This window comes from Mustela erminea, chromosome 7, assembly GCF_009829155.1.
Source record: "Mustela erminea isolate mMusErm1 chromosome 7, mMusErm1.Pri, whole genome shotgun sequence".
NCBI classification, from domain to species: Eukaryota; Metazoa; Chordata; class Mammalia; order Carnivora; family Mustelidae; genus Mustela; species Mustela erminea.
Window position 1 is genome coordinate 20,826,840 of NC_045620.1, and position 25,984 is coordinate 20,852,823.

At 53.8% G+C, this 25,984-nt stretch overlaps 1 protein-coding gene across 1 annotated transcript in view; it reads left to right on the plus strand.

Moving 5' to 3' along the window:
* The first annotated feature begins 4,477 nt into the window (after positions 1-4,477).
* TGM2 (transglutaminase 2) overlaps positions 4,478-25,984 on the plus strand; it is a 33,170-nt gene continuing 11,663 nt past the window's right edge. The window contains exons 1-8 of the mRNA XM_032350698.1: positions 4,478-4,606; positions 7,846-8,025; positions 12,615-12,857; positions 16,377-16,495; positions 19,129-19,257; positions 20,335-20,512; positions 24,359-24,494; positions 25,172-25,275. Of these exons, the coding sequence (XP_032206589.1) occupies positions 4,597-4,606; positions 7,846-8,025; positions 12,615-12,857; positions 16,377-16,495; positions 19,129-19,257; positions 20,335-20,512; positions 24,359-24,494; positions 25,172-25,275 (1,099 nt within the window). The 5' untranslated portion in view covers positions 4,478-4,596. The remainder of the gene's footprint in view (positions 4,607-7,845; positions 8,026-12,614; positions 12,858-16,376; positions 16,496-19,128; positions 19,258-20,334; positions 20,513-24,358; positions 24,495-25,171; positions 25,276-25,984) is intronic.

Sequence of the window (25,984 nt, forward strand, 5' to 3'; positions counted from 1 at the left end):
AGAGTGGAGAGAGGCCCCAGCACCACACCTTGGCTCCTGGGCTTGCCACAGGCAACGGGCACCCCGCTTCCTGCGAATCAAGGCTCTGGGGTTAGTCCAGGCTTGAACAAGTCTCTTCCCTCCGCCCCCACTACCGCAGGTCACTTACTCACTCAACAAACATTGATTGAACAGGTGGGTGGAGGGAGATGAATACACACACTGGTTCTGCGACAATACCCTGCATGTCAGGGAAAGGAAGTCCCACTGTGGGTGAGCTCCAGGAGGAGGTGGCCTTTGGGAAGGGCGCAGAGCCTCGGTGAAACTTTGAGAGGTGAAGAGGGGATGGCATCCCAGGCAGAGGGCACAGCTCAAGCAAAGGCCCAGAGGCAGATTACCTCAGAGTGTTTCTGCGGCCAGTGGTGTAGCGCGTGAGGCTGGAGAGGGCAGATGTGGACGACATGATTGGAGGGTAGGTTGGGCCAGATGTGAAGTGCCTCGAATGGCAGGTGGAAAGCTTGCCTTGCCCCTGAGGTATTTCAGTAGGACAGGCCCCATGCACACAGCTCCCAGAAGGCTCTCTTTGGCTCTACGGCTCTCCTCATCATCACAGCAGCCCCGTGAGGTCTGGGAGGTGATTCGTGCTTTCAAAGAAACAGAAACCCCACCAAAGGGAACTCAAGTGCCCACAGTTCCAGAACTAGGGGGCATTGTGAAGGCAGAGTAGCCGATAAGATGGCCGGGTCAGTTTTTCCATCTCTAAAATGGACACATTGGGAGGGCCCTTCCCAATCAGGCACTCTGCTCTCTGCTCCTCACCCCCCGGGCCACCAAGATCCTAGCCCCAGACAGGACACCCGTTGAAAGGTCATGCCTGTGCCTTGACATTTTCTAAAAGTCCCCTGTCCTGACACCCCTACCTCACCCCATCCCACCTCAGGGGAGTCTGGCCCTGCCCTCCCTGGGCTCCCTCATGCTAGACACTGCTCATCTGTCATTAGTCACCAGCTGGTAGAAAAACTGAGGCCTTCCAATGTCCTATTATGGTCCCACCCACTGCTGCCCTGCTCTCATCCCTCCCCCTAGCTCAGCCATCCAGGGCCATCTCTGGCCTGGAGGTCCCTTGCCTTTGGGGAATGGCAGAGCCCAGCCATGTCCTGGGAGCCCAGCTGTGCTGTGTGACCTCAGGCGGTTTACCCAACCTCTCCGAACCGTATTCTTTTCTTCCTTTCCTTCCTTCTTTCCATCCTTCCTTCGGCTCTCTCCGACTCATCCGTCTCTCTCTTGTGCCACAAACATTTATGGAACCTACACCAGACACCATGCCTCAGGAGCATGGACCACTGCCTTTGGAGGCCTCACTTGCCAAGAGCCACCGCCTTTGGAGGCCTCACTTGCCAAGAGCTGTAGGACTGAACATAACCCAGTCCCCTGAGACCCTCCACCCCTGGGGGCCCTGGATGGGACAGGTCTACGCTCTGAACCATGGGAGAGCCAGCACAGGCTTTTGAATCAAGCCCGGGTTCCAAACCCCTGTTTCCTGACTGTGTGACTCTGGGCAAGTCACTTCACTGTTCTGAGCCCCAGTTTCCTTATTGAACAAAATGACAAAAGCTATACTGTGAGGTTTAAATGCCACATCTGGCTGGTAAGGGGTTATTCAAAAGTTCTAAAACTTCACCTTTGTCTCTACCTCGAGCCTTAAAGATCCGTATGGAGGCATAGGACTGATCTCTCTAATGGTGGGGGTTAGGCATCAGTCAGTGACCCCAGGTATAAGACTCACCTGGGATGCGAGGAGTTCTTCTGAGCACCCCTACCCCAAATGTTCTACGTGGTCTGCAACCTGCTTTACTTATACATCAGACTGTCCCTGTTTGGGGGGAGGGGAGTCCTGATTCTCGATGGCATCATCATTAAGTAGTTTTAGGTAATTTTTTCAAGCACTTACTACTGTGCCTGGTACTGAACAGACATCATCTCTAATCCCCAGAGGTGGCAGGGTGGGGCGGGGGGGGGGTGTCCTTATTATACCCATTTTGTAGAGGATGAAACTGAGGCTCAGAGAAGTCTAGTAATTGCCCAGAGTCACACAGCCAAGAGTGACCTCAGATGCTCCCCAGCCAACCGTTGCACGGCACTTCTCCTGCATGGGATGACGAAGGACCAGCCGCCACTCTTTGAGGACCTGGAGTGGATTATCACCCTCTCTGGGCCCCTGTTTTTCCTTTAATAAAATGGACTTTTGAATCCTTACATGTCCAGTAACGTAAAGTAAGGCCGAGTTTCCCAGCCCCTCTGAACAGATAGGAAAACTGAAACCCAGAGTACGGTGGGGGTGGGGCATGTCTTTAGACCCAGCCTGGAATCTGACCCCCAGCCTGCCATTTCCTGGAAGCCAGTCCTGACCCCGACTGACCCTCCATTGCTCAAGTGACTGCATCACTCAGGTGACCACAGTTCTCTGGAAAGGGAGAGGAAGGAAGCAGAGATCGCTGTGTGGGCTGGGGACAGGCCTGGGGTCTGGAACAACCTGGTGGGTATTCTAATAAGACTCATGTGGCTTCCTGTGCCCTAGGGAGTTAGTTCCCAGAGGTTACAAGGGAAATAAGCAGCAAGTAAAGAAGCAGCTAGCATTTCCAAATGGAAAAGAATGGACGAAAGCAAAATCCACCCTTTCAACCAGGGCAGCGCCGACCCTTGTAGAACCATAATAGCCTAAGGATCTCTTTCTGCAGAACCTGACTGTCCCCAGGCTTCCTGCCCTTCGGGCCCAGGTTTGGGGACACTGGCATCTTTGTTCCAAAACTCAGGGACCCTAGTTGTCAAGTGCTCATTACATCCTTGGTGGTCCGCCTCAGTCATTCTGGTAGACTCTCACTCCAGGCCTGTAAGGGAGGAACTCTTGCCCCCATTTTGCAGAAGGGAAACTGAGGCCCGGAGAGCCAAAATACCCGCCTGTGGTCACACAGCTGGTCACAGTCAGAGTGGGAACTCAAAACCGAGTTTCTTGACTAATGTCCACTTGCCCTGCTTCTTCCTCTGAGCTCTTGCCAGCTGCAGGAAACTGTTTTCACAACATCTGTAAAATGGGGGGCAATTATAAGTTTTGCTCCCAGTGTTACTTATATTTTACAGGTCAGCACGGTTATGAGTTTGTTGACCAAGACCCCAGGCAGGGCCCATTGGGCCCAGGAACAAGCATCCATGGAAGCAACATGGGTTTATTCCTCGCATTGTGTGACACAGGAATGGGAACGAAGACCAGTGTGGTAGCCCAGATCCATCAACAGATACAGAACTCATTCCAGAAAAAAACTGGGGGAGACCTATAGGCCCCGGTCTCTCCACGGACCCTCTCCACTCAGGCCTCATGTAAGATGTGTCAGACGCTCTGGGGAACCAGAGAGACCCGGATGGGCACAGCTAGGGTGCTGGATTCCCAGGGTCAGAGGTTGAATCCCTAGAAGTTCAGGCTTTGGTCTCTTCTGGCACACAGGGGATCTACAAGGAAGCTCAGTGGAGGGAAAGGGGGAAAAGGGAGGGAAGGATGGCTGGGTGAGTTGATGGATGGACGGACGGATGGATGATGAGGGGGACAGAGGGTTGGATGGGAGGGGCAAATTATCGGAGCTAGGCTACGGGAAGAGGTGGGGGTGTATCTGTTTGTGGACATATTGCCGTGTCTGCACATGAGCCCGTGTCTGCATGTGTCCGTGTGTCTATGGGCGCTCCAACCTGCTTTTGTGTCCACACCTGACGACGTGTGTGTGTGTGTGTGTGTGTGTCTGTGTGTGAGGTCGGTCCATGTGCATGCGGGAGCTGGCTACATCCGGACACCTGCTGGTCTGTGGGTGGCTTGGGCTGAGGACCTGTCCATGTGTGTCTGGCTGTATCAATGTCCTGGCGTGTGTTGGTGATTTTGTGTGTGTGTGTGTGTGTGTGTGTGTTGGTGATTTTAATCTGATTTTGTATCCATGTCACTGGTTCTCTGTGTCCAGGTTCATCTGCTGTATCTGTTGGAGTATCTGTGTCACTGAGTGCCCACATCCCAATGTCTCTGATTGTGTCTGTGTCCGCTTCATCTGTATCTGAGTGTGAGTGTGTGTGTGTGTGTGAGTGTGTGTGTGTTCTCCATCCGGGGCAGACCTGACTGTGGTTCCGTGTCTGTGGGTCCAGGTAAGCTGTGTCCTGGTGAAGCTCTGTGTCTGTACCTGCCTGTGTGTCTATTTTTGCGCCTCCACGTCTCTGTTACCCAAAATCTGATTAGGTGTCCAGGTGTGTCTGTGGGTCCTGGTCTCCTTGTGTAGCCTGGTCCGTTGCTGTCCCAGCCTTGATGTCTGTCCGCTCCCGCAGGGGGCGCCCTTGCCCAGCGGCTGTTCCCTCCCTCCCTCGGGCTCCTGCCCCTGGGGGCACCCTAACTGAGCGGAGAGCGGTCCCAGACTGGGCAAAGGTGGCCCCACCAGGTCCCCGCCTTCCAGCACGGCCCCGCCCCCTGCCGCCCAAAGCGGGCTATAAGTTCACGGCTCTCTCAGCTGCGGCAGTGCTTGCCTTCAGTGGTCGCACTTGGAGGGTCCAGCCACCAGTCGGAGGAGGAGCCGCTGCCACCACCTGACCATGGCTGAGGGTGAGTATCAGGCTCAGCGCTGCCACCACTCGGGCGCCCTGCCCCTGGCCATCCCTCCCTGGTCTCAGGGGTCCTGCCTGGGAAACACCTGGCCAGGGGCTGCTCAGTCCCTAAGTCCCCCAGTTTGGGAGCAGCAGGAAGGCTGGGCTGGGTGAGGAGTGCCTGGCTCCCAGTCCTGGCCCAGTTTGGGCCTTTTACTTTCCCCATCCCAAGGGCATGATCATTAACCCCTGCCTCCCTGGATCAGATGAGGTAACGGAACGTGAAGATGTGTTGTAAAGTGTAATGTACTAGGCTAGTGGACCATTGTCACTTGTCCTCAGTCAGATAGTGGGGATGGGTCCCATGAGGCTGTGTGGAAGGGTCTGGCCTGGCCTCAGAACGCTTAGTTTTGGTTAGTCCCTGCCAGCTGGAGAGGCGTGCGCGTTCTCCCTAGTGGTGCCTGGGAGACTGCTTGCGTCCGAGGCCAGAGAATAGGTTCCAGCACCCTTCAAGGGACTGGCCTGCTAGCAGACGGGTTCTTTAAGATCCCTCCAGCCCTCAGATTCTACAACTATGGTCTTGGGCCACTTGTTGACCCTTAGTTTCCCCTCCTGTAAAATGGACAGCTCTGCAGGTCTTGGTACCTCCATGAGGGCCAAGAGGAGTAGAGAAGGGATCTGATTAATTTCTTACCTGCTCCTCCCACTACACATGCACGCACACACACGTCCACAGTGGCAGCACTTCTGTCCCAGGGAAAGGATTTCTGCAGCGGGGCATGTCAGTGCCCAAATGCGCTGTACCCCCTGTCCCAGTTAACTCTTGGGTCAAGTTCACTTGAAATGACCTTGGCACACTGCAGCCCCTGGACGGAGGTGTAGGGAGAGGGAATGTGAAGAGGGAGGCGGGGCACGTGGAAAAGGGAAGAGAGGGAAAAACCCGTGGACCTGCCTGACTCGCAGTGTGACCTCAGGCCACCTTAGTCCCTATCTGGGATCTGGCTCCCCAACACAGGGGCTTGAAAACCAGCTCAAGGACGGCTGTCATGGGTGACCTAGGTGGCTGCTTGTCTACAATGCATTTTCCCATCCCTGTCCCCAAGAGAGGCTCCGTGGGGCTAGGGGACCCTGGAGGTGCTGATTGTATGAGTCACCTGCCCTAGTACCACGGTGGCCACTTCCTACAGGGGTCCCACTGGCCTGGAAGACTGCAGCTCCTTTCTCAGTGAAGAAATCCTAGGATCCTAGAACTCAGTGTTTCTGTACCTTTGGAGCTGGTCATGATTTCTGGCAATCCTTCTTCAGACGATAGCCCAAGAAGGCACCCCACCTGCCCCAACCCAGAAACTGACCATCTCACGATGTTTGGGGTGGGGGAGGTCCTCTTAACCACTTAAACTTTCTGGAATAGAAGTTTCCAAAAACAATGTTTCCTTACCTCAGAAGGCCAGCAGGAAGCTCTTTCTGGTGGCTCGGAGGTCTCTCCCGCTGTGACTGCAGAGGGGTTCAGCTTCCTCAGGCTTCCTCCCATGCTCAGAACAACACAGGAGTGGGAGGCAGAGGAAGGAAGGAGTGGGGGGATGGTGAGCAAACCCTGAGCTCTGAGCGAGGTGGTTTCCAGCACAGGCTTCATACTCCACAGCCCGGGATGCAGATCCCTACACTGGTGCTTGCTGTTGGACCTGGGACCACAGAATATTTCCCTGTGCACCGGGGAGCTGGTGATAGTACCCTTGTGGGTGGAGCGGCTATGAGCTTTAAGTAGAGATAAGCCATGTCTGGGTCCTCCCTTAGCAGTCACCACGCACTGTGGGATCTTCCACGGCAAAAGTCAGGGGACCTGAGTCAATGTGTCCATGGAAGTACCCATTTGCTGGATGACTTTGGGCAAATCCCTGCCCCTGGCCTCACTCAGTCGGACCACTTACTCTCCAAAGACCCCACAATGCTGAGAGTCTACCTTGCCTACTCTCCCCATGCTACGGTCTTCCTAATCGTGACCTTGAGCTTGCCAAGATTTATGAGGTTTGCTCTTCCCTCAGACCTCCACCCACCTACCACCCCTGCCTCCGCCCTGGTCATCAGCTCCCTCCAAAACTATAAATAGAGCTTTCACATAACAGACTTCTGCCCTGGTCCAGGCCTTGGGGAAGGAGTGCCCAGCATTCTCTCCTAGTCCTCACAGGAGACTTCTGAGACTTCAGAGGAGGTCCAGAGAGGGAGAGAGACCTGCCCAGGATAATACAACAGGACCAAAGTGGAGGTCCAGAAGACTCCAAACCCCCTGCATTTAAAAAAAAAAAAAAAAAAAAAAAAGTTTTTATTATGGAGAATACTGAACGTACATCAAAGTAGAGAGAAGTTTAGAAGAGTTTTTAAAAAATAAGGATCCAAGTAGGCCGAAATGTCTCTTAAGTTTCTCTTAACTTATAGTTTCTCCCCTCAATGATTTTTTTTTTCCTTGCAACTTATTTGTTAAGGAAACTCCACCTGTTGTTGCCCAGAGTGTGTGTTTCTGTCAATTGTATCCTGGTTCTCTGTTGAACATGTTCCTCAGTCCTCCATATTTCTTTTAAATTGAAAATTGAAACTAAAAGGCCAAGCCTGTGTAAATAACTTACGCCAAACACTGCTCCCCACTTCATTTTTTTTTTAAAGATTTATTTATTTATTTGACAGACAGAAATCACAAGGAGGCAGAGAGGCAGGCAGAGAGAGAGGAGGAAGCAGGCTCCCTGCTGAGCAGAGAGCCCGATGTGGGGCTCGATCCCAGGACCCTGGGATCATGACCTGAGCCGAAGGCAGAGGCTTTAACCCACTGAGCCACCCAGGCGTCCCTCCCCACCTCATTTTTAACAAAAGGACCCTTTCATAAGGACAGAACAGCTTGCATTGAAGAAAGTAGGTGATGGGCAAGGCACCAGGCTGAGTGGTTCACAATGGTCTTGGGGACGGGTGAGGAAGGTGACACCCGGAAAGCGGACTTGCCTGAAGTCACACTGCTGGAAGGCGCCAGAGATCTCCCCCACATGCCACAGTCGGCATGACCTTGTGATTGAGAGTTGGGGACATATGGCCCGGTTAGCCCCAGGGTGGCAGGGCGGGGTGGGGGATTGGGAGGGGGTTGGCCAGGTAGGCATTATTTAGAGAGGGCTGACTCCCAGATGACCGTGGGGGTCCCCATGTCCAGGGAGCCCCAGGGTCACAGCCAGCTGAGGGAGGCCACCACGGCTCACACCCCTCCCACTGTCTCCGTAGATCTGGTTCTGAAGAATTGTGACCTGGAGCTGGAAGTCAATGGCCGTGACCACCACACAGCCGACCTGTGCCGGGAGAGGCTGGTGGTAAGGCGGGGCCAGCCCTTCTGGCTGACCCTGCACTTCGAGGGCCGAAGTTATGAGGCCAGCGTGGACAGCCTCACCTTCAGTGCGGTGACCGGTGAGTCCCTCCACCATCCCCTTGCCCTGACCTGTTTTGTGATTTCATGGCTCCCTGACAAAGGGGCATGGGGCTCCAATCCTCTTTGCCCCCTGAAGAGTTCCTAGCAGCCGCTAGCTCCATTTTACAGATGAGGTAATTGAGGCCCAGAGCGTGGAAGGGGTAATGCCCCAGGCCACCCAGCCTCATAAACAAGTGGCCTGGACACCCGGGTTCTGAAAACCCATTATCACCAAGGAGTGGGGCTCAGCTTCCGACCACAATGGTCTATCAAGGTCCGCCCGCTCTTCCCCACATCAAAACAACTTTCAACTCTTATCAACAGCTACTTCCCCAAATCCACATAACCCGACCAGGCCTCTGGCTCTGGCCCACGTTGGGTACATTTCGGTGGTAGAGAGAACCTAGAAGGCTCCGTCTCTCTAAGAGGACAATTTTGTGTTCCCATAGTTCCTTCTCCAGGCCTCGGTAGGGTGCCTCAGGCTTGGGGGCTGACAGACCTGGATTCTGGTACAGACTAAAGTGCCCACCCGCTGTATGACCTTGGACAAGTTGCTTAGCCTCTCTGTGCTTACGTTTTATCCCGTGCAAAGTACTCACGGTGGAGGGTTGTTAGGGCAGAAGGGCCTGACATGGGAAATTGCCTTGTAGATGTTAGCAGCAGCCGCGGCACTTGCTCTGGGGCTGGGGTGGGGTGGGGGTGGTTCCAGCGATGGGTGAAGGGACAGTGAGGCCCCAGCCACCCTATCCCCCATGCCCAATGCCCAGTCTTCTTGGTTTGCCATTCCTGGGAAAGGAGCCTTCAATACCGAATCTCTGGATTGGGCTTTGGATGGGAACCACTCCCTTGAGGTCAGCTAGGGGCCGCCTGGCTGGGACTGGGCTGGAGGGTGAGAAAGGCCAGTTCTTTCTGAGACCTGTAAGGGCAGAGAGAGCAACAAACAGGCTCAGGCCTGTATTTACCTGGCAGCCCTTTGATAAGGCTTATCGCTGAGCCTGCAGACTGGCCACGGATATCCACCCCATGCCTTTCCTCCCTCTCCCTCCCCTTCTGGCAGGGATACACCCACTCTCCCGGGCTGGCCCCCCTCACAGACAGCCAGCAGCTTCAGGGCCCATTTTAACTGACCCGAGGAGCCTCCGGGAGCCTCTGATCTTTTCAGCCTCCGTTTCCCTCTCTATAAAGTGGAACGCTGTGGTGCATAACAGGATACCCTGAGAAGAGTCAGGCTTGGGATGATGAGAATCCCAGCACCTATAGAGCACCTGCTGTATGCATGCTCGTCCTAAATCCTCCCATCTTGGAAGCATAAGGAGACCCCATTTTACAGATGACAATACTGAGGCTCAGAAAGGTTGAGTTACCTGCCCAGGTTGCATAGTGAGTTAGGGACAAAACAGGATTCCAACCCCGCCCCCAGTGTTGAAGTTTTCCTTGCTGCAAGCTGACAGCAGGCACATTGACCTACTTACCATGAGGGCCAGCCAGCCAGGCCTCAGTTTGCTCCTCTGTGAAATGGAATGGCCGAGGAGTTGCCAGTGGGAGCTACCTGTGACTTCCACCTTCTTTCCCTTCTTTCCCTCTCAAGACATTCCCTTTCTTCTTCTCCCTGCATCTAGGCAGCCTGCTGCTAGGTAGTTAGGCCCTAAATTAAGGGTTGGGTGACCAGCTGCTCTGCTACCCTAGCAACTCCTCTCTGTTCTCCAGTCTCCACCGGCTTATCTCGGACCCAAGCCAATCTGCCCTGATCACCTCCAGAACCCCGGCGGGCAGTCTGGGAAGACATTCCCTCTCTGGAGGCAACACAGCTTCCGTGTCTGAGTTACCAAGAACTCTCATGGAGTGGGGAAGCCTGAGGGACAATACCAGGAAGCTGGGCCTTTCACCTCAAAGCCTGGCTTGGATTAGCCCCCAGCCCCCGGCCTGGCCTGGCCACCCTGCTCTGGTGCCAGAACATTCTAGCTTGTTATCAGCCTGTACTACCTCTTTAGGGAAACTGAGGCCCAGAGAGGGGAGAGCGCTGGCGAAGGTCCCTCAGTGAGCAGAGTGTGTGGCCTGACCCTGTATAGACCGAGATGCTGTGTATTTTGCCCAGAAGGTTAGAGACCTGGCAGGCTCTGTAATGGGGAACAGACCATGAGAGACAAACATCGAGACTGAGGTCAACATCAAGAACCTTCATGAGGCTGATAGAGGGCTTTCCTCCAGAAGGTTTCCCTCATCTACTTCCCCAACCCCACACCAACCGTGGTCTAGGGGAGTCCCCAGGACTCCTGCATCTCCAGGTCCTTTAGGCCCAGAGAGGTCCCTGAAACATCTCTGGGTCCGCAAACAGTACCACGTGGAGCGGCAGCCAGTGCATTTTCCGAGCTGGCTTATGTGAGCGGTGAGGCTGTCCTCATGCCCCCTGCCCAGGGCTCCTTGGAAGAAAGGGGTGTGTGTGTGTGTGTGTGTGTGTGTGTGTGTGTGTGTGTGTTTGCTCCAGGATGGAGAGAAGGGGGAATGTGTTTCCTGACCTGTCCTTGAGGGTGGTACGTCAATAATGACAGTGGCCGTGGGACCCAGCCCGGGCTGTTACCATGGTGACCAGATTCTCCAAACAGGGACATTTCTGAGAATAAAGGAACACCATTAAGAATTAAGCTGGGGCCACATCTGTAAACAGGGACTGTCCCAGGCAGACTAGGCCATGTGGTCCCCCTGACTTGGTCCCTTTCAGACTCAGTTTCCCTCTCTGTAAAGTGATTCAGCTGAACAAGGCAATCTCTACATTTCACTCCAGTCCCCCAAATCTGTGGTTTGGCTTGCAGATTCTGACTTTTAATGGTCCTTTTTGGTGACGCGGAGGAACGCTCGCGTACCATGTGTAATTACTGTTTTAGTCACTGTTTGGAATCCTTCTTACGAAGTCTCTGACAGTCCTCTGAACTGCGTTAGGACATGGGCGTGATGGTAACAAAAAATAATCATTTACTGAGCACTTACTTTGTGCCAGACATCGTGCAATGTACCTCCACCTTTTTAAGCTTTACAGTGACCTTATAAAGAGGTATTTGTAACTGCCTGTAATTGACCCTATTTTACCGATGAGCAAATCGAGGCACAGAGAAGCTAAGTAGCTTGTCCAAGGTCACAGAGTGAGTTTGAGACCTAGAATCAGACCTTCCCAGGCATGTGGTCTAAGCCTGTTTTCTTCTTTGATGAAGAAAATTGCAGATCAGAGAGGCCTGCTGACTTAGTCCGGGTCACACAGTGCTCAGAGCCTGAGCAGGAGAACCAGACCCTGGCTGCCTCCCGGGCACCCAGTGAGACCTAACTGCTCAGGAGCATTTAAAGGCTTACAGCCAACTCCTGGCATCCAGACAGGGCCCCGGAGGCCTGTGTCATGCCTGTTAGCTCATGGTTATATTTGGGCCTGGGCGTGGGTGGGGCTGAAGGGTTGGGAGGAGGGGCAGAGTGTGGGGAGGGAACCCCTCAGGGAACAGGCCCCCATATTGTCCACAGCAGGTGGGCCGGGCTACAGGGAGAGAGATGGAAGAATAGAAATAAACTTTCCTGGGCAGCCGGCCAACTAGGCAGAGAAGGTTCTGTTTCTCCTCTCGGCCACCCAAGTCCAGAAAGGATGACCAGCCCCTCCTCGCCCTCCCATGACTCAGACCTGCCTGCAGAGGCAGGGCCTTCTCCTCACCAGAAAAAGCAGCCAGCCAAGCTTGAGGCTGGCTCCCTCTCTCATGGAGCCTTTAAGACCCCTATGAGGAAGCATGGGAATGAGAGGTGCCGTGGAGGACAGCCCAGAGCCTAGAGACCTGGGCTCAGACGCTAACTTTGCTCCAGACCCCTGGTGCTATTGGGAGACCCTCCTTTCTCTGAGCCTCAGTTTTCCTACCTGTATAAGGGGTCTCGGGAAGCAGGAAGTGCCAAGGCTGTGGGGTGGGAAGGGGATGGTGATGACCCCTGCTTGGAGCTGCCTCACAGAGGTCAAAAGTTGGAGGGAGCCGGGGGGAGACAAACACCTAAAGTCTACATGGGCCAACACCCCACAGCAAGGGGCCTCTCAGATGGGCTTCCGCGGGGACATCGGAGGACCGAGGTCCTATCCTGCTCAGAGTCTGAGCTGCTTCTTCTGAAAGGGAAAGCTGCTTCCTAGCAGGGAAAGTATTCAAGTGGGAAAGGGGATGGTCCCGAAGCATTCCCGTTTGTGCTACGGGTGTTCACATGGAGCCCAGAGAGGGGGAGGGTCTTGTGCACAGTCACAGCCGCCCAGGCAGCCTGACTGAGACCCTGCCCCTGGGGTGGAGCTGTCCCCTCTCCCAGGAGAAATCCATCTGGTGCCTGTGGCTTTTTCCAAATTCTCGCAAAAGCACTCCGCCAGGCTGGGGTCCGATCCTCACTTTGTAGAGGAGGAAACCAAGTCGCAGGGAGATGACCTCTTGCCAAGGTTTCCTCAACAGTCAGCTGCGGTCAGCAGCGGAACCAGGCCTCCAATCCCGGCCCACGGGACACCCTCCGGCCCATGCCCGGCCCCTCCGCTGGGCCGGCTCCCTCCCTGCCCACGTCTGGCTCACGGCCACGGCCTTTTCCCCATCAGGCCCAGCCCCCAGCGAGGAGGCCGGGACCAAGGCCCGCTTCCCGCTGTCCAGTGCCATGGAGGAGGGCGCCTGGACCGCCGTGGTGATGGACCAGCAGGACGGCGTCCTCTCGCTGCAGCTCAGCACCCCGGCGAATGCCCCTGTCGGCCTCTACCGCCTCACCCTGGAGGCCTCCACCGGCTACCAGGGCTCCAGCTTCGTGCTGGGCCACTTCACTCTGCTCTTCAACACCTGGTGCCCAGGTGAGCCGTGCTCTCGGTGGAGGGGGGACGCGGGGAGCTGGCAGGGCTGGACCACCCATGGGCACGAGGCACAGTGGCGAGGGGGGATGGGGCCGAAGATGGAGGGAAGGTCTCTGGGCAGCGCCGTGCTCCCGCCTCACAGGAGCCTTGCGGTGTCCTGTTACCCACTCTCATGTCATACAGGAAGAGACAGGCACTTGGAAGCAAAATGCCTTCCCCGAGGCCACACAGTTGCCAAAACGACCTCACCCCGCATCTGAGGCGCATGTGTTCCCTGAACCCCGTGACCTGGGCGTGCAGGTGTCTGGGGTTCACAGTCCCAGTCAAGAATGGGGTGCCCAGGGGATGCCCGGGGCCGTGGCTCCCACGCCCGGTTCTGGTTCTTGGGGCTCTGTTTGAAATTTCACCAGACCAGCTTGGGGAGGGGAAACTGAGGGAAACAGGGGCGGAGGCGGAGGGTGGCCGGAAGCGGTGGGCAGGAGCAGTTAGGCGACCTCTGTGCCTCAATGCTTCATCTCAACAATCCCAACTGGGAGACTATCAATGTCCCCGCAGGGCTCAGAGAGGTCTAGTGGCTTCTGGAAGCTCCTCAGTGAGTGGACAATGCTGGACAAAACTAGCAGGCTGGCTCGAGGAGGAAGGGGGTGGCAACCCCGGCCTCAGTTTCCCTCTCGGACTAACAGTGCCGTCAGTGAAGCAGATGGCATAGTGAAGCAGAGAGACAAGCCTTGTGGATGGGCCCCAGCCTAGGAATGGGGTGTCCTTCCTCAGAGCTGGCACCCAGCCACAAGTTCTGGCCTCTCCAGCTCCAGACAACCAACTCCTTCCTGGCACGCTGCTTTATACTTTTCTTCTCCATTTTGGAACATTTTATAACATAGTTGAGAGGATTTTTTATTTTCTCTTTTATATATTTTGGCTTGTATTTTTACTTATCGCAGTCAGACATGAGGATGTCCTCTTCCTATAAGCTTTAAGCACTGTAGGGAAACAGCTCCCACTTTGACTCTCCTTGGGGAGCGGAATTATTAGCTGTCTTGGGGGACTCATCTCCTTAGATTCCGGTGTATATGCCTGGAGACATTGCTGCCTTAATGGGTTTCTGCGTCCCTCTTAAACACAAAAGGATCCCACAGTACACATCAGCCTACGACTTATTTAACGCTTCCACTCCACCACACATCCTGACAATCTCTCCACATCGGTGTGCATACACATCTGCTTTTTCTTTTTCTTTTTTTTTAAAGATTTTATTTATTTATTTATTTGAGAGAGAGGGAGAGAACACAAGTGGGGGGGGCGGTGGCGGCGTGGCAGAGGGGGAGCCAGAGGGAGAAACAGACTCCCCGATGAGCAGGGAGCGCAATGCGGGGCTCAATCTCAGGACCCTGGGATCATGACCTGAGCCCAAAGTAGACGCTTAACCAAGCCAACCAGGCGCCCCCTGCTTTTTCTTTTTAAGAGCTCAGAGTGCCCTGTATCTAGCCAATGTGGATGGTTGGTTGATCTGGCCCTCTACCCCGGGGAAATGAGGTCGTCCCCAGGGCATCCTTACAGGAAGGGTATCTATGAAGCACCCTTGTTCACAGGACCTGGGGCCACATGGAATGGTTTCTCGGGACAGAAGTGGCCTTGCCGGACCCCATTGTAGACTTGTTTGGATTTTGTCAATCTACAGAGCTTACGGCTAGTAGGCCACCTGGCCCAGGGAGGAGGAAGAGGCCAGTGTCCCCTGCTGCTCACCAACACAGGCAGGGTTTCAGAGCTCAGGGAACAGGGAATGAGGTTCTGGGAATGTCCCCTTCCTCTGGCCTTTCCTCCAGCCCTGCTCCATCCCTGCCCTGTGGGTTGGGGTGACTAAAGTGACCCACATCCCAGGTTGGGAACCTGAAGGGGGGCGGGGGGGGAGGAGCTGGAGATGCAGAAGCAGGAAGTTGGGTTTGGAGGGGGTGGGGCTGCCTCTGGGACCTGCCCCTGAAACCAGAGCTTTCCACCCCTAGCTCAGTGAGGACCGGAGGACAGGAGGGAACGAGCCTGAAGTATGTGCGGGACCTCTTGTCCCCAAGGCCTCCACCTTGACCAGCAGAGCTGGGGGGAGGGCACAGCACAGTCTCTGCCACCTGGGTCAGGGTGGGGACAACACTCTCACCCCTATGACAAAACAGCATGGGTTTTTCTTTCTCTTTTGTTCTTTCTCCTGCACCATCAGCAGACTATAGTTCATTTGCTGGAAGGCTGATTTTTATCTGTGTTGTGGGGGGTGAGGGGAGCTACAGTGCAGAGTCTAGAAGGCGAAGGATGCTCTGCCACTTCCACATTTACTTCACTCTGTGCCATAAGGGCGGCCTGTAGATGGGCCTGACGGAGTCTGGAGGCCCAAGGGCCCTGAGCAGCTGTGTTCTAGGCCAGTGCCACTGTATTTTTAGGGACCCATAAAAATGTTTTAATTTCTTTTAGAATCAGAAGAAAAAAAAGAAAGTTTAGGTCAGAGAATATATTTTAATATGTAATATTAATATATTTGTCATCATACCAGTGCAGTCATAAAATTTATTATTATTATTATTATTACTGTTATTATTATTTTTTTTTTTTACAGAAGAAGGGGCCCACTGAAGTAAAAATGCCTAGGGCCCACCAAAATCACAAAGTGGCTCTGAATTTCCTCTTCCCAGCCTCAGTTTCTTCACCTGTGAAGTGGGGGATGGTAAAGGCCAGCTTGACCTTTGACCCTCTGCCATCTGACCCCGCTGGTCCCAATCCTCTTTTCTGTGGTTGCCAGCCATGGGGAGCTAAGTGCCATCCCAGCAGTTGTCCTTGTCCTGTCTCTGGTCCTCTGCTTAGCCAGTCATTCCGCCAGACTCTGAGTATCTAAATCTTAGTCATTTCTCAAGGTAGCAATCATGAGCCACCGCCTCTAGTGTGCCCTCCCTGACCACCTCCCCCACCACTGGGCAGGACCCCACTTCCCCTGAGCCCCAGTGACCCTAGTAGGCTTTCTCTCTACCTTGAATCAAGCTCCTTCTCACACTTCTCACACTTTAGCTTGCAAAGCCCCTTTGCAGGTCTGCATCCCATGTCACGCTCAGGGAAGACAGAGGGGGGGACGAAGAAGGAGAAGTGACCTCCCCAAGGTCATACAACAAGTGAGGATCAACTAGGAGATTCCTGACCCCTGTGCTCCTCTATCTCTTGGGTGGGCATCAGTTTTCCTACCTGTAAAATGGTCTTTCAAGGTCCCTTTCTCATCACACTCTTGCGGAAATTAAATGTAACATACATCATACGCTTATCACGGGTAAGTGTTGGAGAAATGGCAGCCACTGGTAACACGAGCCAAAAACACCTCATCTCACGGGTATGGGATTATTAATGAATGATTAGCTTTTCTGATTCAAAGATAGAAGGACCTTTGAGACTCTGACCTGGCCCTGGGTCTTGGCCCTCTGGCTGCCGTGTCTTTGGAGACCCTGCAACCTGCCAGACCCAGAGCTGAGGTCCCCTCCTTCCCACCCCCAGCGGACGCTGTGTACCTGGACTCAGAGGAGGAGCGGGAGGAGTATGTGCTCACCCAGCAAGGCTTCATCTACCAGGGCTCGGTCAAGTGCATCAAAAGCATACCTTGGAACTTTGGGCAGGTAGGGCCACATCCTGCCCTTCCCAACTGCTGCAGGCCCCCTGGGTATGGGGCCCTGGGTCCAAGGAAGTCAAAGCTGCAGATGTGTGTGCTGGTCTCTGAGCTGCCCTCCCCATGCTGTCAGGGATTCAAGGGCCCTGGAGTGGCTGGAGGATCAGGGGAGGGGTCCAGGCCAAACCTGACTTCCTAAAGCAAAAGGTTAACCTACCCACTGTGGGAACAGCAGCCCCAGATTCAAAGTGGAACAAGAATCAGGAGAGTCTTTGGGAATTGTGGGGCTGGCGGGTGCTCCAGGAGGGAGAAAGAGAATATTCCAGGCCATATACCAAAATGATAGAAATGCTATTATGTGTGCTGAGAGGAGGTTTTATGCTATTACCTAGATCAGTGGCTTTCAAACTTGAATGTATCTATAATCACCAGAAACGTGTGTTAAAATGCAGATCAGAGAGTCCCGCCCCTAGTTTCTGGCTTAGTAGGCTGAGAATTTGCATTTTGACAAGTTCCCAGTCAATGCTGATGCTGCTGATCAGTGGTGGTAGTTTGCGAACCACTACCTGAATCAGTTAGCTACTGCTGAATAACAAACAAGCCCAAAATGTACAGGCTTAAAACAACACCTGTTTATTATTACTTACAAATCTATGGGTCAGCTGGAGCGTGGCTGCCTAGGCTGGGCTTGGCTGAACTCTGCCAGATGGCACATCTCTGTTCCATGTGGTTCCTTGTCCCCCAGCAAGTCAGCCCAGGCTGGTCGTTTGAAGTAGGGCTCTTATTTCCTCTGCCATCCAGCCTCCCATGACAATTCTTGAGACAGAGCTGAGAAAACTCATAAATCAAGAGTCATCACACTTCTTCCTGCCCCTGGTGTGTTGGGAGCATTGGCCTTTTGGGTCAAGATTCACCATGAGACTTTTTCCCAACGGCCCCTGGGGTAGGATTTCCATATGCAGGCCCCCAGAGTCCTGCCTACCCTGGGACCACAGGGAAGTCTTCCCTGTGTGGTATGGGGCTCTGACCTCAGTTTCCCCCATCTGAGTACTGGGGATACTAATTGCAAGAATATCTGCCCAAGAACATATCACCCACTCTGGGATATACATGAAATGGAGGGGGTTACAAAAAATACATCATAAAGTCAATTGGCTCTTATTTCCCAGCGATCTGTATTCCCCCCTGAGAAACAGAACAAAGCCAAATCCTTCCTTTTGTTCCGCGAGTTCCTGTTCTGTGTCCAGGCTTGCGTTGAGCCATTGAACGCAGCCCTGGCGAATCTTCAGGAAGCCATCACAATCCAGAGTGATAAGACCGAGAGGAAAGAAGTGAATAAGTGTGGATGGGAGTGAGGGCGATTCCTGTCTAGGCAAGATCTGAGCTGGGCAACGGAGGAGGTGGAAACATGGTATACAAGGCAGAAGGAACTATCTGAGCGAAAGCTCAGAGGTGGGAGTTTATGCTGTGCTTAAGAAGAATTCTGTAGCTCAGGGAGCGCTTTATGTCTGAAGGAGCCCGGAGAGATGAAGTGGGAGAAGTCAACAATGTCCAGGTTGTGAACGTCAGGCATATGGCAATAGAGAGCCACAAAATGGCTCAAAGCCATTGAAGCCTGGTTTGGGACAAGACGGCAGAGTAACAGGTTACTGTTACTGGTCAGAGTGGTCAGAGACATAGTCCAGTGTCATGGGACAAGGAGGGAGGGCCCTACTTTCGATAATGATAACATTTGAGTTGCAAGGATAAGAAGGTGTGAGCCACACAGAGAGTGGCAGGAAGAGCATTCCAAGCAAAGGAAACGGTAAGTGCAAAGGCCGTGGGGCAATGAGTGGTGATAATGAGGTCAGAGATGGGGTGGAACACAGATTGTAAAGGGCCTTCCTTGCAGGTCACAGGGAAAAGTCTAGATTTTATTCTAGGTGCAGTGGAAACAGAGGAGATAATTTACCTCCGTTCTAATCAGAATAGTGTATTGGGGTGGAAGGGGTTGGGGGGAAGAGAGGATTCTCATCAGCTCTGCAGGGTGAGTCAGGCCTTAGGGGAAATGATATATTTGGCACAGCGGAGACGGGAAACGGGCAGTGGCAGGGCCTGAGGTGACTCTGAGGAGAGGGAAGCCCCAGGGACACTGTGGGTTCTAACCCACATTCCCAGGACTCCCCCACCCCCCAGCTAGGCCCTGAATGCAGGCATATCCGTTCCTCTTTCGCACAAACTCAGTCATTGTTGTCCCCCCTCCCCCACCCCATCCTGGGCCGGGAAGATCTGGCCTCACAGAGACAGGGCAGACCTAGCCCAGACTTCCCTAATGTATAACATGAAACAGAGAGGACCTAGGGGCACTGGGGTGGCTCAGCGGGTTAAAGCCTCTGCCTTCATCTAGGGTCATGATCCCAGGGTCCTGGGATCAAGCCCCACATAGGGCTTTCTGCTCGGCAGGGAGCCTGCTTCCCCCTCTCTCTGTGCCTGCCTCTCTGCTACTTGTGATTGCTGTCTGTCAAATAAATAAATAAAATCTTAAAAAAAAAAAAAAAAAACTACGAAACAGAGCGGACCTATAGCTGCAGGGCTGCAAGGCAGGCTTCCTGGAGGAAGTGGCTTCTCATTTCCTGCATCTTTCTCTTGTTTTTCCCAACACAGTTTGAAGATGGGATCCTGGACATTTGCTTGGCACTCCTGGACACGAACCCCAAGTTCCTGAAGGATGCCGGCCGTGACTGCTCCCGCCGGAGCAGTCCTGTCTACATGGGCCGGGTGGTGAGTGCCATGGTGAGTGAGGAGTGAGGGGCTGCGCCCCACCCCAAGGTCGTGGCCCATCATGGATCCCAGTAGGGCCTCCCACCTTCTCGTGATGATGGAGGCCACACTCCACACTGGGCTTGGTTAGGGGGACCCAGGAGATGGGGAAGTCTCAGCTGAGAGAGCTTGTATTTGGAAAGACAAGATTTACACAAATAAGGGTAATGTCCTATGGTCCCTAAAAGCAATTCATCTATTCATTCACTCATTCAGCAAATATTTATTAGATGCCACCTGTGTCCTAGGCACTGGAGAAACAGGTAGGTGTAAGGCATGTATGGTTCTCTAACTTCAAAGAGCTTATATTCTCGTGGGTGAGAGGAAACAGACATCGACAGAAACACTGCGGGAATGTGTCGTAATCAGAAATGATGATGCAGGCACTGAAGGAAGCCAGAGGTGTGAGAGTGTCTAATTGCAGAATCCAGCTTCAGGGAGAGGCTGGGGGCGGGGGCGGGAACCTTCGTAATTGATGATCCCTAAGCTGATATGGTAAGTGGGAGAAGAGTATTCCAGGGAGAGGGCACAGTATGTACAAAGGCCCTGAGGCGGGAATGACTTTGGCAGGTTCAAGGAGCAGAAAGGAGGCTGGTGGGCTGGAGTGGAGTGAGCAGGAAGGAGTGGGGTACAGGAGGTGGGCCGAGGTGCGACCATGCAGGCCTCATGGGCCACAGTCAGGAGGCTCGATTTTATTCTCAAGGCAATGGGAGGGTGAGGGAAACGACACAATCCAGGCAGGGGTTGGAGGGGGTCTTCGTAAAACTCAGATCACATCTTGTCACCCTCCTGCCACCCCATGGACAAATTCACACCACCAGTATCACCTTCATGACCTTGACCCCTCGCCACCTCCTCCCTTCTTCTCCTTCTCTCTCCCACACGCCGGGCTCTAGCCCCAACCATCTCCCACATACCAGCCCATCACACCTTGGTATCTTTGCATGGGCTGTTCCCTCTCCTAAATTCCTTTCCCTGCCTTTCACCACGTACTGAACTCACAGCACCTGCTCCCCAGGCTCGGTCCCTCTGATGCCCCGCTGGTTGTAGGTCAACTGCAATGATGACCAGGGTGTGCTGCTGGGACGCTGGGACAACGATTACAAGGATGGTGTCAGCCCCATGTTCTGGATCGGCAGTGTGGACATCCTACGGCGCTGGAAGACCTCGGGCTGCCAGCGTGTCAAATACGGCCAGTGCTGGGTGTTCGCTGCTGTGGCCTGCACAGGTGAGTGGCATGCTGGGCAGGGGTGGTTGGTGGGGGGAGGATGGGGGGGTGAGGGGGGTGGGGGGGGATGCTGGAATCTGCTCACAGCCTCCTGAGCCCTGGGGGAGTGCAGACAGAGCACTCAAGTGGGAATCAGGAGACCCCAGTTCTGGTCCTGCCTCTGCCTCCAATACCACCAACGTACTATAAGGCCTGGAGTCAGCAGCTACCCCTCTCTGGTCCTGTTTCCAACAACTACCCTGCAGGTGGTTATTAGGATCAAGGGATGTCATGTGGGAGGCAGCCTGAGCTCAGGATTGAGAAGATGGGCTTTGGGGCCAGGCACCCCTGAATTTAAAATCCCCGGTAACATTCACCTGCTCTGTGACCTTGAGCAAATGACTTCCTCTGAACCTCAGTTTCCTCGTCTGTAAAATGGGGGCAAGAGGACCTCCCTCCCGGGGTGAGTTGGTAGAAAACTGCTCAGCGCAGAATTGAGCCCAGTGCAGCTCTCAGTAAATATTAGCTCTTACTAATTTAATAGTAACAGTCATATCAATGTCAAGAAAGGGAAAACACTTTCTGAAATACAGATGAGGCAAGAGAAAGAAATATAAAACCAAAATGGAAAATAAATCTTTTTTAAAAATCTTAAAAATTCGAGCCCAGAAAATGGCAAAAATCGTTCTGGGCTAGAGATGGCACGTGTGAGAATGGGTCAGTATCCTGTACCAGTTAAAAACACAGACTCCAGAGTCAAGGCCCGATTCCCAGTCCCAGCTCTGCTCCTTACCACCGTGTCTCAGGTAATCACTGAGCCTCTTTGAGGCTCAGCTCTGTTACATGGGATCCGGACCCAACAACAGTACCTTTACCCTGGGGCGGTTGTGACGTATGAAGGGCTGGAAATGATTTCAGATGCGTAACAGCGAATACTTATTCCTGCTGCTAGATTATTCTTATTAAGATGACTACCACTGCTATTATCATTTTTTTTAAAGATTTTATTTATTTTTTTGACAGACAAAGATCACAAGTAGGCAGAGAGGCAGGCAGAGAGAGAGGGGGAAACAGACTCCCCGTTAAGCAGAAAGCCCAATGTGGGGCTCGATCCCAGGACCCTGAGATCATGACCCGAGCAGAAGGCAGAGGCTTTAGCCCACTGAGCCACCCAGGAGCCCCTGCTATTATCATTTATTAGGCTCGGGAAATCTAAGAGGTTGGTCCTGAATCGCAGCTTCTCTGACTCGGGGACCAGGACCCAGGCCTAGGGAAGGGCCTCAAGGCGTTCCGGAGCTGTCATCCACCCCAGCAGTCTGGGTAGGGGCGGTGCCGCCTGGGCTCCCCACAGGGCTGTCTCTGCTCCCGCTTCCCTATGGCCGAACCAGCCATGCCTGCCTGCTTCTGGGACCTGAGCGTTCCCTTTTCTTGGGCAAATTCCCTTGTGCCAGACCCAAGGGGTCTTAAATGCCTCCTGAGAACCCCACAGATTCTCTGGAGACCCACCACCATCTGTGGTCTGGGTCCCTGAGCTTACCTGCAGGCGCCTCCCTCCCCCGGGGATGTGACCTCCAGAGGTCTTACTCGAGACCCCTCTTTTCCCAAGGCCAGGGCTGAGTCTGGCTCCCTGCAGCCTTCTCTCAGGCCTGGTGCTGGACAGAGTCAGGGAGAAGTGGCCCCGAGGAGTAACCCCCCAGGGGCTTCTGCAGGGAGCGTCCTGCTGGACTGGCCCAGGGACTCTGGTATCCTGCTGTCTGTTTTGAATCCCAGCGCTTTCGCCAGCCCCTGGGTGGACTTGGGCAAGAGAACTGGGGTCTCCAAGCCTTTCTCCTCAGCTATGAAATGGACAGAGCAGTGACAGAAATAATTCCCAGGGAGATGTCACTTCACCCAGGGTCTGGTTCAGCTTAGACTTGAGTTTGTGGACTTCCGGGGAAAGTTGGGATTCCTCAGCCGGATCCTGGAGCATTTCAAAATGTCTGAGAGTCATTTGACTGGATAGGCGGTGACTGGTTGGGCATTTGCAGTGACACTTGCAGTGACGGGCACCCGTGGCACCCTGCCCTTCTACCCTGGGCACGGGGCAGACGAGACTGCCCACACCCACTGCCTCTCTGAATCACCACCACATCCCCGAAAGTGGCTATTATTAGCTCCTCTTAGAAGAGGAAATGGAATCTCAGAGACAGGAAGTGGTTGCCTGAGGTCACACAGCTGGGGAGCAGCGAGGCCAAGCTTGAACTCAGGCATCCCCAGCTCTGGGGCAGACTTCTGGCCTGATCCTGGGATGAGGAGGCCTCTCGGGACACCAACTCTAGGACAGAGGTGATGCCTTGCTCCTCGGGTGGCGGGTACAGGCCTCCTCACGCCTGGTCTGTGTCCTGAGGCCTGTCCTGGGGCAAGGCCTGGGGTTGGTTTGCTGGTGCTGGAGTCTCCTGCTGGTGCCTCAGGGCGGGCAACCAGGCAAGAGGGGGAGGATCAACGCTCCCTTCCTCCCCCTCCCAGAGGCCCTGATGGGGCCAGAATCTAGGGCCTGCCTGGGACCTCTTACCCTGCTTGACAGAGGGCCCAGGGCAATAGGGCAAAGGTCACACACACACACACATACACACACGCTCTGCCCACCATCTCCAAGACTCAATCTCAATAAAAACTAAAAGGCCAAAGTCCCACAGGTTATATTCAGTAGGGCTTTTCTCACTTTTTTTTTTTTAATTTTATTTATTTATTTGACAGACAGAGATCACAAGTAGGCAAAGAGGCAGGCAGAGAGAGAGGAAGGGAAGCAGGCTCCCTGCTGAGCAGAGAGCCCAACGCGGGGCTCCATCCCAGGACCCTGGGATCATGACCTGGGCCGAAGGCAGAGGCTTAACCCACTGAGCCACCCAGGTGCCCCCTTTTCTCACTTTTTAAGAAAAGATACTTACTTCCTTTATCCCACCCCAAGAACATGTTACTTTCACAAAAAAGCTCATTGAAAAATGAGGGAGTGAAAAGGCACCAAAAACACCGCCTGTCTGGAGCACCCCGCCATTCAGGCACGAATTGTGCCCTGGGTTTCCCTCCCGCCTTGGAGATCTGTAGGTGCCACCTGCTGTCCTGCCTCCTTGACCCCACACACCCATCACTGTGGCCTCCGTAAACTGTGCTTTGGCGTGAGCACACAGGGCCCTCCCCTTCCACAGCGGTGCCCCAGCACAACTGCCAGCCCTGCATGTGTACCATGACCTTGTGCGGTAGAGGAGGAAACAAGGCCCAGAGAGGTGGAGGGACTGGCCCCAGGTCACATAGCCCAAAGCAGCCAGCACTGCAGGGAAGGCCCCTTGACCCTCATTCCCTCTTCTCCTGTGCCTGTCCGCTGCGAATGACGATGAATCCCCAGTCTTGCTATGAATGCAAACGATGGAGCCATCTAAACCTGGTAGGTGGCCTTCCAGGCTGAGGGAATAGCATAGGCCAATGTCCTGTGGCTGGCAGGTGTGTAGAGTGCTGGAGGAACAGCGAGCGTGGCTGGGGAAAAGTACCCAGGAGGTGGTCAGGGGCCAAGCTTTGAGAGGTCTGGCCTTGACCTTCAGGGCCATGGGGAGACATTGAAGGTTTAGCAGAGGATTGTTGATGTCAGATTTGCATTTTGGGGTTTCCTTCTGTTAGCAGTGAGATGAGGAGGCAGAGTGGACCTGGGGTGACCAGTGAGGTGGGCACTATCATCCAGGTAAGGGGAAGGTGCCCACCTGGAAAATGGGTACAGTGTTGCCGGGGGTACAGATGGGAGCATGGATGCTCAGAGCAGGGCAGATGGCTCCAAATCCGCAGCTCTCACCTTTCCCCGAATCCCGCTCTCCATCCTGTCCCCTCCCCCACTCCCAGTGCTGCGGTGCCTTGGCATCCCCACCCGAGTGGTGACCAACTTTAACTCGGCCCATGACCAGAACAGCAACCTGCTCATCGAGTATGTCTACAACGAGTTTGGAGAGATGCAGAGGGACAAAAGTGAGATGATCTGGTGAGCTGGAGCCCAGAGTCAGGGATAAACCCCAATGCAGGGGGGGGGGGTCCCCTGGAAGGGAAACTTAGGAAGACTTCTCAGAGGAGGTCACATCTGAATTGGGATTAAAAGTTGAAGAGTATTCAGACAAGGGGAAACGGGGCCAGGGAGGGCCTTCCAGGTAGGGGCCCCAGCATGAGCAAAGGAGGAAAAGTCAACACACGAAGTCAATAATGCATGAAAATGTGTCAGGGAGTTGGTTTTTTAGGAGTCTGGAATGCCAGGTGAGAGGGTCTGGGCTTGACTCCAAAACCAACAGGTTGTCACCAAAAGCTTCAAACCGGGAGAGGGACTCTGATGACACTGCAGCAGGAGATCTGAAGGGGAGAGATTGCAGGCAGGGGGCTGGGGTGTGGCCCAGGAAGGCCTGAAATGGGGCAGAGCCCATGAGCTGGAAAAGAAGGGACAGCCGAGAAGTGAGGAGGTCCCATCCAGTGGACTCAAGGAGCTACTGAAAGAGAAGGGCTGTGGGAGAGGTGCTGACAATGACTCTCCAGGCAGGAGTGAGCACCTGGCTAGGGCCCAAGGGAGGAAGAGCAAGCAGGTGTGTTGGGATGCTCTGGGCTGAGCATAGGACAGGTGAGTGTGTACTGCCCATGGGCGAAGTGTAAGTCTTCACTTCATTTCTCCAACAGGAACTACCACTGCTGGACGGAGTCATGGATGAGCAGGCCGGACCTGCAGCCGGGCTACGGGGGGTGGCAGGCCCTCGACCCCACGCCCCAGGAGAAGAGTGAAGGTGGGTGGGCGTGGCCCCCTTCCCTGGGCCGGCAAACTGAGGCTTGGTGAGAACTGCTTTCCCCACCGCCAAGTCCCTCAGCCTGTAGTGGCAGAGCCAGGTTCTAACCCCAATGTGGCTGACTGCAGAGACCACTGACTGGTGTGCACACATGTGGGGGTCCTCACTCAGAGCATACGATCAGCTTCTTTTATCATTGGAAAAGGTATTCACATGCACTGTGGAAAACAGCAAATATTGAGATCAAATAACATCTTTGTCCTCTCCCCCTCAAAAGAAATATCATTCATATTCACACACAGCTTCCAGTAATTTCCCATTATATATTTGTTGGTAGGTGTGTGTGTGTGAAAGACAGAGAGGCAGAGACAGAGAGAGGAAGAGACAGAGAGAAAAAGACGGAGAGGGAGAAAGAGAGAGAGAGAACACCAAGGCAAAACTGGGTGAAACCAAATGGATCTTTTCTCAGAATAATATTTGTATTTATATTTATTACTTTATTTTATTTTATTATTGTTTATTTAATTTCAATCAGCCAACATTAGTTTTTGCTGTAGGAGTCAGTGATTCACTAGCTATGTGTAACACCTAGCACTCATAACATCACGTGCCCTCCCTCCTTAAAGCCCATCACCCAGTTACCCTGTCTTCCCAACAGAATAATATTTTTAAATGCATAGAATATATTACCTAGGGGAACAAAGAAAAA